The sequence below is a fragment of the Cupressus sempervirens genome, chromosome 6 (genome assembly GCF_028749045.1).
Source record: "Cupressus sempervirens isolate cs-2001-9-10 chromosome 6, ASM2874904v1, whole genome shotgun sequence".
Taxonomy (NCBI): domain Eukaryota; kingdom Viridiplantae; phylum Streptophyta; class Pinopsida; order Cupressales; family Cupressaceae; genus Cupressus; species Cupressus sempervirens.
In genome coordinates, this window is record NC_143123.1 from 131816319 (window position 1) to 131830109 (window position 13791).

General features: G+C 36.3%; 1 protein-coding gene across 1 annotated transcript in view; it reads right to left on the reverse strand.

Annotated features, from left to right (window-relative positions):
* Positions 1-3764: 3764 nt before the first annotated feature.
* Positions 3765-13791, reverse strand: part of LOC149551574 (acetolactate synthase small subunit 2, chloroplastic-like) — a 99382-nt gene continuing 89355 nt past the window's right edge. The window contains exons 8-12 of the mRNA XM_089787080.1: positions 5242-5346; positions 5029-5151; positions 4645-4797; positions 4281-4346; positions 3765-4118 (exon numbers count right to left, since the gene is read on the reverse strand). Coding sequence (XP_089643206.1) covers positions 4035-4118; positions 4281-4346; positions 4645-4797; positions 5029-5151; positions 5242-5346 — 531 coding nt within the window. The 3' untranslated portion in view covers positions 3765-4034. The remainder of the gene's footprint in view (positions 4119-4280; positions 4347-4644; positions 4798-5028; positions 5152-5241; positions 5347-13791) is intronic.

Here is a 13791-nt window from a genome sequence, read left to right on the forward strand (position 1 = left end):
CCTTCCTTAGCTCCCCTGCGAGTTTGAATATATGTGTTCTTTAAAAACTTATGGCTTTGACCTCTATTGCGTGTGTTCTCCTTGATTTCGTTGACTGTTGTGCGTGGGGTTTAACCTTTTTAACACCCTTTACCCATTGCACAAGCTGCTCTGCTACTGCGTGGACCCTCTTCCAAATTGCCCTTGCATGAATAATCCTGTACAACTTTCTTTGTTGCTTCATAGCCGTAGGTGTGAGGTATTTGAATGTGTCGTGGGCTTCATTGGGCATGCTGCTTTTGAATGGCATGATCTCCCTTATACTGGCCTATCCCTACATGATCTTAGTTCTTGTCTTTCTTGGCTGTGGGTTCTACCTTTACATATCCCCTGTCGTTTCCTTTTCATTTGTAGGTGGGCTTTTTAGCTCTTAAAACGTTTTCCTTCCTCCTTGCGTCTTACCTTTTGAGAAGGCATCTTTTATGTGTTGGATACTCTGTTTTTTGTATTGAGCCTCCTTCTTATCTGTCACTGACTCCCTTACTGCGTGTGGCATCTTCTATTCCATATTTTTTCTATATTGCTTTCATCCTCATATATTACTTTTGAAGAAAGGTAGAGTACTTATGCTGCCCCAGCCAGAGTCCCATGCCCAATCCCACAACTACACAAATGATTAGAAAAATAGAAACAAATATATTATTTCTCTGTTCATGTGGTATTCCAGTCATAAAAGACTCTGACTTTTTCCTTCAATGCCACCTCATGTGGGTTTCCTTTGTCTTCAAATGCCCCAACAGTTATAAGCACCGACTCATTAGGATATGATGTTACTCGAATGCTATCTAGGATCTGAAGTTATAATGCCTTCATTGAGTCCTTCTCTTTCTCTATAGTGTGTAATCACAATCTCATCTTCTATGAATTTCGAGATAGCCACTAGCTCATCATTTGCCCACTCTCAACTTGAAAGTGGTATAAGCAACTTTGCATATTTCATAATAAGTACAAACATTAATACTTGATTCTCCCTTTTTATAATGACGCATCACTTGACATTGAATAACGATGTTCCCATATCAGTCGCTTATAATGACTTTTAAAACAACTCCAATCCTGAATACTTTATTAGCTTGTTGAATTTAGTCGGACCCCAAAGTGGGTCCGACTAATTTTTTTAAAATTTTCAGACCACTGAAATGCTGAATTGATCTATTGATTATCTCGAACTAATTGGAATTGATTTTGAGCATTAATTTGATCATTAAAAACTCATTTACCCACTTTTTGCAAACTGTGAATTTGGTGCCAAGAGGTCTTTTGACTAGCCTCAAAAATTGATCCGAACACCTGATCGAGCTCTGGAATCTGATACACTAATTCTTTGCTCCGCACTCTTGCACCCTGTCAAATCTTGTCTTATGACGAATTTGAGGTCAAAAGATATTCGCTATCAAAGTTGCCTTCTTAAAATTTCCTGCAGATAAACATGTCAGAAAACACTAAAATGCATTCGGATTTGGCTTAAAAAATTGGGTAAACTAACACTTGGGAAAACGAAAACTGAGGCATTGGTTCTCTATCATGAAAACATTATAAATCTGCGATTTGGGCTCATGACGAATAACAGGACGCGAATGGCAAGTGGTCAAAGTGGGCTACTCAGAATTTACAAACTGGAAACAGTCTGAAAAACGATTTTTGCAAATGGAATGGACCTGAAAAAGTGTGTAAATGGATTCATCAAGACTTAAAAACTAACACACACACACAGTATTTTCAGTGGACAACACAAAGGTACAATCCATTCAATCTCACCTATCATGGATTTCAAGATATAACATCACAAACAAGGGTACCAATCAATCTGCAAATGCTGACACCAGTAAAACTTTAAAAATTCTATTTGAAATCACGCTTGAAAACTGATCAAACGAATTCGTCATAAGCTAAAATTTGAAACATAACAAGTCTCTGACCACTACAATACAACACAAAAGAAATTCAACATTTTGGTCAATTGGTCAAAAGTTATTACAAATCAAACAGGGCTTCCCAAAAATTTGCACAATGCATAAGCATGAAAACAGTAAACTACCAAATTTGAGGGGTTCAAAATCTAATCAAACGGATTCGAAACGACTCAAAATTTGAAATATAGATTTTTTGATATGAACACTAGATATTCCCAAAGTGGCAAATCACAAAACATTTCTAGGTGCAAGATATTCAAATGCAAACAAAGCCTCTTGTCACTGTTTGACACTACGGTAAAAAAATGCAAATTTGACATTTGCTCAAAATAGGACTTCGCCAAATGACTCGAAACAACAATTTATCATCATGGAACATGTAGATAAACTCTCAGGTACATAGATCAAGATATATAATAGTTCACCAATATTATCATCATGGAACATGTAGATGCACTAGATGAAAGGTGTACCATTTATGCTTAATTCATTAAGTCTAATACAAAAATAAACCATTTTATAGAATGATACTTCAACATTGATCAAGATATATAATAGTTCACCAATATTTAAATTGAAATAAGTCATATCATATGTGTCAATGTTCATATGATGACCTTGAAAATTAAGCAATAAATGAACTATAAAGTATAATAATAAATTCTAGACTAATAATGTTACAACCAAATTGATAAAATTAATTATTAATATTTATAGTTTAATATATAGCTTAATAAATAATAAATAAATCACTATATGAATTTTATTATTATATAGTCATACATGAATTTTATTATTATATAATCATACATTTAATATATATTAAATATCAATATGATGAAATGAGAAATACAATAAACCGTATTAAAAAATATGTTCATCATATTAACATGCAATGTGAAATAATTATAATTAAAAGTAATCAATGTATCCCATGGAACTGACTCCCGATCTGTGCATCAATGGCAGGGATGCGTGCTCAAGTTCAGTTGCTTCTGTGCCCATGCTTTCAGGTGCCGCAGCCTCTACTGTGATTGCATGACAATCATCAGCATACGTGCAATGTACCGATACAGTAGGCACCTGCTGTCCATCAGCATCCACCGAATAGCCTACTATTACAGTAGTAACATGATGACTCAGAATTTCCTTGACATTGCCAGCCATGAGGGACGCATCCGGAAGGCATCCACGAGACTTCTATGCCCGCTTCCGCCTTCACTGCTTTTGTGGGCACATCGGTATCTTAGGTTATAAGAGGCATGTCTGACCAGAGTTCTAAAAAAGAGCATAAGAGAGACATCTTCATGAAAGTCTCCAAGATCTCCAATTTTATTTTTAAGGCTTCAATCGTCTGACAACAATCTTTGCTCCAAGGGAACCAGACCACCCCTTTTTAAAGAAGGCCAAATTATTTTAAGTACAGGATCTGGTCACACCCAAACAATGATACAATGGAAAATATAAATCTGTGCTTGCTTAATGTCCTCCGTATTTCAGACCCAGTCATCCCTCCCACATAATTAACTAGCATTTGACTAAAATTGGATGAAAGAGTTCTAGTTAACAAAACGAAAAAGAAGCTACTCCGAGAGGAACATAATCTTTCAATGAGTTAAAACAGACGATATCAAAACTATAATCTTCTTAGGCCTGTACATTATTTCATGATAACCATAGCAATGGAAGAGCGCCAGTTTTAGACATTTAAGGATAGATGAACATGGCCAATCTCTGATTTAATCTTTCTGGCCACACTTTAATAGTAGTAGGTTTTAAAAGGACCATAGCCTTCTAGAATTGAGCAATGAATTAGACCAATCACTGATCAACTTAATAGCTGGATTGAAAAATAGTAATAGTTGCTTACAAATACAGCACAGATGCATCAGAACTTACTAATTAGTTTTCAAGTTTCACGTTCCGAGGTTTAGCTTAATCCAAACTCTAATATGCAGCAATTTACTAGTTCATGTTGCTGCATGCTGAAAATGTTGATAACAGGACATGTAATAATTAACATTGCATTACGAGTCAAAGTATTTATTTACATTAGCACTGAAGATAAACTTCAATTTTTAATTATAATGGGAGTGAGGAATCTCTTAGATACTTGGAATTGACACCAGACTCACGAACCAATGCAACTCGTCCAGTCCTGGCCACCTATAGAGAAAAAACCAACCAACATTATCTCTGGCATACATAATACTGTGACATTTATCTCCACAGAAAGAAATTTGAAAAGAATCAAAAGTACTTTTAGACTAGTAAATGCTAATCAAAACGAGAAATGCACAAATGAAAAGGTACAGGAGAGCCACTGACTTCACATATGCCATAGGGCTCAAGTAATAACTGCAATGCGGCCATTTTCTCCAAGTCACCTGTGAGCTGAGGCAAGAGAGATAATTTCAGTATTCTTTACTTGTCTGGATTTTGTGACAATTTCAATTGAAATATATGTATCTATAAATGAATAAATAAAACCATCTACTGCTCACTAATTTATTATCTTCAAAAGATAGCACCTTCTTAATGCTGAATTACAACACTCACAAAATGGGCATAAAAGCAAGTAATGCTAAATATGTAGCTATTAAAACTAGCATAATATTCTTATGATAATAACAGACATTTCCAAGAAATAATAAACATTTAATAAAAGAAGAATAGCAATGAAGGTGAATGCCTCGAGTGTAACACTGTGATCTGATATATCGACAGGCTTTGCTCGAAAGATGTTTGCAATGTCTAAGATATCTCTACGCAGACTGCTATTTGCAGCAACCTTGAGAAGCATTAGTTCTCTTTCTGCAAATGGCAAATGTGTTATATCCTGAACCTGCAAAGTTGAGCTCCATGTAAGCAGTAAGAAATGTACAATGAACCTATATTAAATGAACTTCTGTTCCATGACGTATTATGTTGCCCAAGTAATGGTGGCACTGCTTGGTATTTTGTTACAACCATCTGGCATTCCTTTATTCCCAGGGTGCATGTCTGATATAAAGTTCGGCTCACTGAATGAATGAAATAGTAGAATCAAATGGAATAATATATCATCTGTCCTAACCTTGAGAACATCAACAATTTTATATAACTGTTGCAGCAGCTTCTCAATGGAATCATTTGTTCCAGGAACAACAGTAGTTATTAGTGAAGTTCCTTCCTTTTCTGCTTGACCCACAGCCAGGCTCTGTAAATATACAGCCAAACCACTCACTTACTATCATAATAATTTGCACTGCACTCTTCAATATAGAACAGTTTTTCAAAAATTGCAAACCTGAATATTGTAGCCTCTGCGAGCAAAAACACCAGTCACAATATTGAGAACTCCAGGAGCATCATTCACGAGAATTGACAATGTGTGAGAACACAGTCCAGTAGACTAGAACAAAAAAAAATTGAGATGCGTAAGATGGTTAATCTTTTCTCAACTTGTTCAAACTACCAAAAGCAACTTTATAAAGAATCTAATATGTGAAAAATTGGGTTTGAAATGCAAAGCATTTGAGTGATAACCACTGCTACGAGGAAAATAAAAGTATCATTCCTGCTGCATTGTCATCCAAGTTCATAAGACAAAACAAGGAAATGTATTGCATTTTATAATGCATTTAAATATTGAAATCAGTAAGGGATAATGTCAGATGGAGCATGCAATAATCAAGAGTAAATCTGTGCAGATAGAGATAAGAAAAAGAAATCACTCACATAAGAGGATGTACCAACCAGGAGAAAAGCAAAAAGAATACCTGAGCGTGCAATGCTTAAAATAGCTATGGAAAAAGGAGGAATATAAAAAGGAAAATCTTTGTCTCTATAATGAAGAAATGTTCAAATTCTATTAGAATGATGGTGTTAAGTGTTAACCACGAACATGCACAGAATGCTTAGCATAGTATTTGCACACAACTTGCTTTTTGGGTAAGTTTCCAGTAAATTGAAATATTTTTTTGTTTTGTTTGAGTTCATATGCAACTTTTTGAAGGGCATCCAAACTCAAAGAATAAGCTTACATTCTTCGCCGATACAAAGAATCATAGTTTGATATATTTTTATTATTGATGAATTCTATCTTAACTTTATCAAAGTACTGTTGGAAATTTTTCACACTAGCCGATGAATTAACATAAAAGATTTGTTATCAAGTTATGACACCAATTGGTGAAATATGGCTTGTACTGCTACATCATGAAAATCTGAAATTTGTATGCAGCTCTGATATCAAATCAACTTTATGTGGAATTTCCATGATTAGATCCATCTTCTTTATAGGGCTAAAAGTAAGCCAACATAACATGTTTAACAACACCACCTTATGTGAACTTATAACAGCAATTGATAAAAGTTAAATCACCATAAGATAGCAGCAAAAAGGCACAAATACGCGAGGGGCCAAGTATGCATTATCTTCAAAACAAGATTACAATTTGGCACACATTTCCATTTTCCTGATGCCACCAATATGGCATCACCTATGTACCTATGGACAACCTCTTTGTGCTCCAGCATGTTTCTAGTTTGGTTCTTTCACCTACAGTATAACTCTACTTTCAACTATTCCAGTCATTTTTGCATCCAAGAAGCTAAATTTAGAGCTGTAAAAAAGTACATTTCAGCAAAGTTGGTACCCTAAGATGACTCTTCATTCCAAACATCTCATCAATAGATTTACCTCTACAAGTGTGTAAGAACATAATTTTTGGCTCCAAAAACTTTCCTTCCAACTTGGCGCTCAAACTTTGAAATATAACATCACATTAAATGTCGCAAATGAAGGAATATCAAGAGAAGTTTGTTGCCTCTTTCCAAACACCCACATGGAGAAGGCCATCAGTCATTTTTTTGTTCTTTTCACTCATCTTTTGCCATCCACATTTGGGAAAAAATAAATTAAATATTTATATGCAGACCTCACCTTTACTATTGCTAGTGGAACCATGCATCCCTTATAAATGTATTACAAATAGATGATATAAAATATTACAAATTATTTTCCTAACACAACCTAAGTGCCTAGGGACACTCACTCAAGATGTTGGAACTATGTAATATGAAGTAGGATTTAAAAGGTATGTGACACCTTGAGCCAAGCATTGCCCCCTTCACATCATACATCGTATATGCAACCACGGGAGTTAAAAACAAGCAGAAAACATCTCCTAGCCGATCATGTGCCACCTCAATCTTCATTGTGTTCTCATGCTCCAACAAGATACTTCCAAAAGCAAACATGATAAACACCATCAACCAAAAATCTCCTCACATGTCAAGGTGCAACACATCAATTATAACAATCTGCACCAATCCATACATGAACAAGCATCAAATTCAAATCATCATACATGGCTTCGAGTAGCTGTCTTACTCATACAAGTTGCCCGCAACCACAACAATTTGTAACTCACAAGCTAGCCATACCACAAACCAAGGTATTCAAACCATCATAGATAGAACTTCATTCGATTGATGTACTCAACCAAAACTGGAATTAAGTTTTGTATATCCATCCTTGTATCTCAAATGCAACATACAAATGCACAAATGACCATAGACTAGGCCAAGAAACAAGTTCACATCAACATTAAATCAATCTCTTAGATATGAACAATCCACATCCGAGGCATCCCACTGCAATCAAATAGGTGATGAGCCCACACAATTGCATAACTTGTAGATCGTAAACAATGAAACGTGCAAACTCATCATCACATTAGTAACCTACAAACCGAGATATCAAACAAATAATCTGACATATCCAAAAACTCCCATTGTATGGCCGATGTCAATTAAAAAATAGATCAAGGCACACCAACTCTACATAGAACACTTCACATAGAGGATTTAGTTAACTCCTCTATTACATATTGTCAAGGAAACATACAACATTATGTAAGGCCTCCAAATTTATATGCTACAACGCATTTGTCACCACTAGTCTCTAACTCTCTCAAGTTCTCTACACTCAAAAAAAGAAAGAGATCATGGAACCTCTATGTTGTCCCCAAAGAACAACGAACAACACACGATAACAATAATGGTGATACCATGGATCAATACAAATAAAAAATTCAATGTAATGTGAACATAAACCTCTAGGAAGAAGAACAAGACCATGAAGAGATCCTACAAATCAAACCATATCCTTGTACCACACTAATATGTAGAAAGTTGTGTAAAGTAAGATCTCCTTCACCATTCCCAAAATGAAAGGATATCAACATCTCACATTCAAAACATGATCTACACATGGCAGTGATAGAGATGTAAACCTCTAATACCAAAGGTGGATCAACAAACCAAGTATTCCCGTAAATAGTCCCATGACAAAGTGAATATACCCAAAGCTATATACCATTTCCTCTACCTCTCAAAATAAGTCCTTAAAACTAGACTCAAAGCTCAAGACCAAGAAACAAAGAGCACAATGCAAAATCCATAAAACCATGCATTTTCCTCTTGAAAAGTCCTCAAAACTTTTGATAAGAGTCACTAATATGACAAGCCAAGATACAAATTAAAGGATAAATTCAATATTTAGATAAGTGATTCTTCTTAGATCATTCACCTACAAGTGACCATATGCAAACAACACTAGAAATTCAAATAATCAATGACAATAGTAGGCCCCTCATCTTTTTCCTTGAAATCATCATGGTGAGTAGCACTTTGACACATCTCTAAGTAGAAGATATTTCTAGACTCATCATAGTCTCTCTAGTCTCCATACGAAACTACCAATTCCATGCAAACTTTAAAATGCAACCCTACAAAATATTAAAGCTCCGACAAAAATATTCGCACTTGAAACAAAAGAGAACTACATCCTCTCCAAAAGACAATCGTAAACAACCCGTTAATGAAAGACTCCAAGAGTCCTTCGTGATAACCAAGATGTTAACATTAGAAGATAACCATTTTTTATTGATAATATCAACAATGTCAATGAGCATTTGTATGATAGGAGCTCCTATGATGTTATCAACCATTGCAAAAGAGTAGTCATCTTCTAATCAAATACTATCCATAGCTATCATGTATTTAAAATACACATTGCATCACCAATAGCTTTAAAAGAACTAAGATCTTGAAACAAAGAAATGTAACGTTCTTGATGACCAATAACCCACTATGTCAACAAATCCACAGTAAATGCTCCTCCCTCATGTTGGCAGCATAATCCTAAACCAAAAGGTGGGCCCAAAACTGTGTGTGCATGAGGGGGTTGGCTTCCACTGCCACTATGGTGAGACAAAAACTCAACGTTAACATCAATGGGTGTCATTCACCACCAATCCAAGCTTTTAACATAACCTTTTCCTTGCTTGGTATTAGAGTCGAGGACTTGAGGTCGACCCTTGTGAAGCATATCAGGCATGTAATGTTCCTTTATATGAAAACCCAAAATGTTAGCTAAACCTTAACAGGTGTGCCTTAACAGAATGGGAAGTGTGTGCTTGAACTAGGTGATGGAATCCACAACCACGTCTCCGCAAGAGAATTGGCTTGCACTCGCACTCTAGTAGGACAAAAGCCCCACCTTTAATAGAGGTTGTATCGTTCGCCACCAATCTGAGCTTTTTCCATATTGGTTGCAAGAAGGAACACAATATGTAACTACATAAAGCTCCCACAAAAGTGATATCGAGCTATACATGACCTTATAAACAACACCATTGCCAAAACTCCATTACAAGTAAATAGAGATCCTAATGCGTCATAACCAAATACTATAGGTCCATATACAACTATATTGTAATGTCCCCAATTTTGCAAGCATCTGAGTTTCTTTGGATTAGCCTATTATTGGCCCTTGTAGTCTAAGGCTCATGGTCGGAGGGTTCCAGTTAGAAGCCCAAGAGGCACCTATTCAGATCCATGTTGAGGATGTTGCAACTACTTCAGCAGTACCCACGTAGCAGCAGCGATCTCTCTTGAACTTTAGCCAGAGATGCAATTTGTAATTTCTACTTCTATAGTTGTCATCAAATTGAAACTTAATATGTATTCAGAGATTGTAGTTTCTTGGAGTTTGATATATATTGAACTTATGTTTATTTAGATATTGCACTTGTTTTTTGGTAAATGATTCTCTGTTAATATGCTAAGTTCTAATTGTTATGTATTTATGTCAAATCGTTGATTATATATGGTGAATATCTCAAATCACTATATGTTCCACAAATTTGGTGTAAATGTGTGTTGTTAAGATTATTCTAAGAAATTATATATTTTCAAAAGTTCAATAAAAGTGCTGAGTTTTTGGTGATTCCAAATTTCTGAATTTCTTTTGAATCAGCCAATATATTGCCAAGACCAAGTTTTTCAACTATGATACACACACACACACACACATGTATGAGTGTGTGTGTGGGTGTGTCTATATATATATATATATAAAAGTTATGAGTTAGAGACAAGTTTGGGGTTTGGTGAAGAGCTCGAGTATGGTATGGACAGTTGCCCAAAGAGTTCACAAGACTGTGATCGACTTCAAGGGTCAAGAGACAATTTGGAGGATTTTTGTCCAAAATTAACCAGTGTCTATGGTTAGAGAATTCAGGACTGAGAACTCAAGAATTCAACTCAGAGCTACACCTGTACAAGTGTCACAAGGCAACTTGGAGGACTTCCAATTCATTCAGAATTTGATTCTCCAAGGAAAAATTTCGCAAAATTATATTTTCATTTATGTAATCAGCAATGTTTTTGTGTAAGCCTTAGAGAGTGTCATGTCCCCTTAGAGAGTGTCATGTCCCCTCTTTAGCTCTGTCTAGTAGTGAAATGAGAGTTAGCCTATTATCAGTGTAACATAGGGACGCGTCCCCCCCCCCCCCCAAATGGGTTGTCTCGGAAACAAGGACATCCCCAGTATGGGGGGACAACGTCTCAGCATTTCGGGCGGCGCCACCTCCGTCGAAGATGGCGAGACATCTCTTTTATTGCAGGTGCCGAGGAACGCGACGGAGTCTCCTTTTTTTGCGGGGGGATGCGACGAAGTCTCCTTTATTGTGGGTGTGGGGAGACTTGTGGTTTTTGTTTGCATTATAATATTATATACTTATTTTGATATCATGATTCATGGCAAATGATACTTATTGTAATCATCTTTATGTCATGACTCATGACTCGTGACTCATGACCATTGATTACTTTTGGATAGTAGAATCTAGATACTCATACTATTGATCTGAAGACTAATATATAGACTAATATTTGTTGATGTTCAATGTCAATGTTCATTGTTTGTTTGTCATTTGATCACGAATCATGATGTTCCAGTTCAAAACTTCAATGCAATCTTCAATTTTAATTTTTTATTGTTTAAGTTTACTGTTTTTTACGTCTTTATGTGATTATATCAAGTTATATTGTATAATTGTAGTACATATTTTCATAACTAGCATTTTAAGTACCATATGTATAGTATATACACCCCTGCTCCCCCCGTCCCCTGTCGTCGTGCCCCTGCCATCCCCAAATCAAGGCTCCTTTGACCCCCCATCTCGGAAACTTCTCCCCCCGTCCCACCATCCCCCCCGTCTCGTAGGGCGGTGTAACTATGCCTATTATGGAGTCTCGTAGGCTGGCAGTGTGATTAGGGACTCAATCAGGGTTTCTAGTGTCCGGATTCGGTATTACAGGCAATAGTAGATCAATTAAGAGTAGTTCCTTGATTATAGGAGGAGATTCCTACCTTTTAGGATGTGGTGACGTTTCTAGAGTTGAGGTTCTATGAGATCACCCCTTGGTCTCAATTTTAGGAGATTTGGGTGCGTTCCCTATTTTTAGGAGTATCCCTAGATTTGAGGTTAAGACTGCTAGTTGGCCTAGGTTGTCAAGCATCAGTCATAGGCAAGTGACAAACTCAATTTCATGTTTTAGAGGTGTTTGGGTTGTTCCTTGGCCACTTGGGAAATATTTTAATATATTTAAATATTCACCTAAGTTAGCATTTTAATAATTTAAATAAGGCTAAGTGTTTAGCCATTTTGGAGTAATAAGGAGTTTTCTGGCTCCATTTGGATCGATTTGCCTGTGTGATAGCTTGTTGGAAAGAGCTCAATCTCTACTATTTGATTATCACTTGTCGGGACTTATTTGATGCTTGGAGCTATTTGTCATTAATAAAGTAATGATTTCCTTCTATTCAGCGTCTGGATTTGGTATTACAGGCAGTAGTAGATCAGTTGAGAGTAGTTCCTTGATTTTAGGAGGTAGTTCCATGATTATAGGAGGAGATTCCTACCTTTTGGGAGGTGGTGATGTTTCCAAAGTTGAGGTTCTATGAGATCACCGCCCAGTCTCAACTTCAGGAGATTTGGGTGTGTTCTCTCTTTTTAGGAGTATCCCTAGATTTGAGGCTGAGACTACTAGTTGGCCTAGGTTGTCCGGCATCAGTCACAGGCAGGTGACAAACTCAATTTCATGTTTTAGAGGTGTTTGGGTTGTTCCTTGGCCACTTGGGAAATATTTAAATATTCACCTAAGTTAGCATTTTAATAATTTAAATAAGGCTAAGTGTTTAGCCATTTTGGAGTAATAAGGAGTTTTCTGGCTCCATTTGGATCGATTTGCCTGTGTAATAACTTGTTCAAAAAAGCTCAGTCTCTACTATTTGATTATCACCTGCAAGAACTTATTTGATGCTTGGAGCTATTTGTCATTAATAAAGTAATGATTTCCTTCTATTCAGCATCCGAATTTAGTATTACAGGTAGTAGTAGATCAGTTGAGAGCAGTTCCTTGATTTTAGGAGGAGATTCCTACCTTTTAGGAGGTGGTGATGTTTCCAAAGTTGAGGTTCTATGAGATCACTGCCCAGTCTCAATTTCAGGAGATTTGGGTGTGTTCCCTATTTTTAGGAGTATCCCTAGATTTGAGGGTGAGACTACTAGTTGGCCCAAGTTGTCCGACATCAGTCACAGGCAGGTGACAAACTCAATTTCATGTTTTAGAGGTGTTTGGGTTGTTCCTTGGCCACTTGGGAAATATTTAAATATTCACCTAAGTTAGCATTTTAATAATTTAAATAAGGCTAAGTGTTTAGCCATTTTGGAGTAATAAGGAGTTTTCTGGCTCCATTTGGATCGATTTGCCTGTGTAATAACTTGTTGGAAAGAGCTCAGTCTCTACTATTTGATTATCACTTGCAAGGACTTATTTGATGCTTGGAGCTATTTGTCATTAATAAAGTAATGATTTCCTTCTATTCAGCTTCCGGATTTAGTATTACAGGCAGTAGTAGATCAGTTGAGAGCAGTTCCTTGATTTTAGGAGGAGGTTCCTACCTTTTAGGAGGTGGTGACGTTTCCAGAGTTGAAGTTCTATGAGATCACCCCTTGGTCTCAATTTCAGGAGATTTGGGTGTGTACCCTATTTTTAGGAATATCCCTAGATTTGAGAGTGAGACTGCTAGTTGGCCCAAGTTGTCCGGCATCAATCACAGGCAGGTGACAAACTCAGTTTCATATTTTAGAGGTGTTTGGGTTGTTCCTTGGCCACTTGGGCAATATTTTAATATATTTAAATATTCACCTAAGTTAGCATTTTAATAATTTAAATAAGGCTAAGTGTTTAGCCATTTTGGAGTAATAAGTAGTTTTCTGGCTCCATTTGGATCGATTTGCTTGTGTGATAGCTCGTTGGAAAGAGCTCAGTCTGTACTATTTGATTATCACTTGCCAAGACTTATTTGATGCTTGGAGCTATTTGTCATTAATAAAGTAATGATTTCCTTCTATTTGGATGCCTTTATTGGGGAAATAATGTTAAATTATAAAGTTCAAATGAAATCCACTTTAGAGTTCTTTTAGGGTTCAATTTGCTT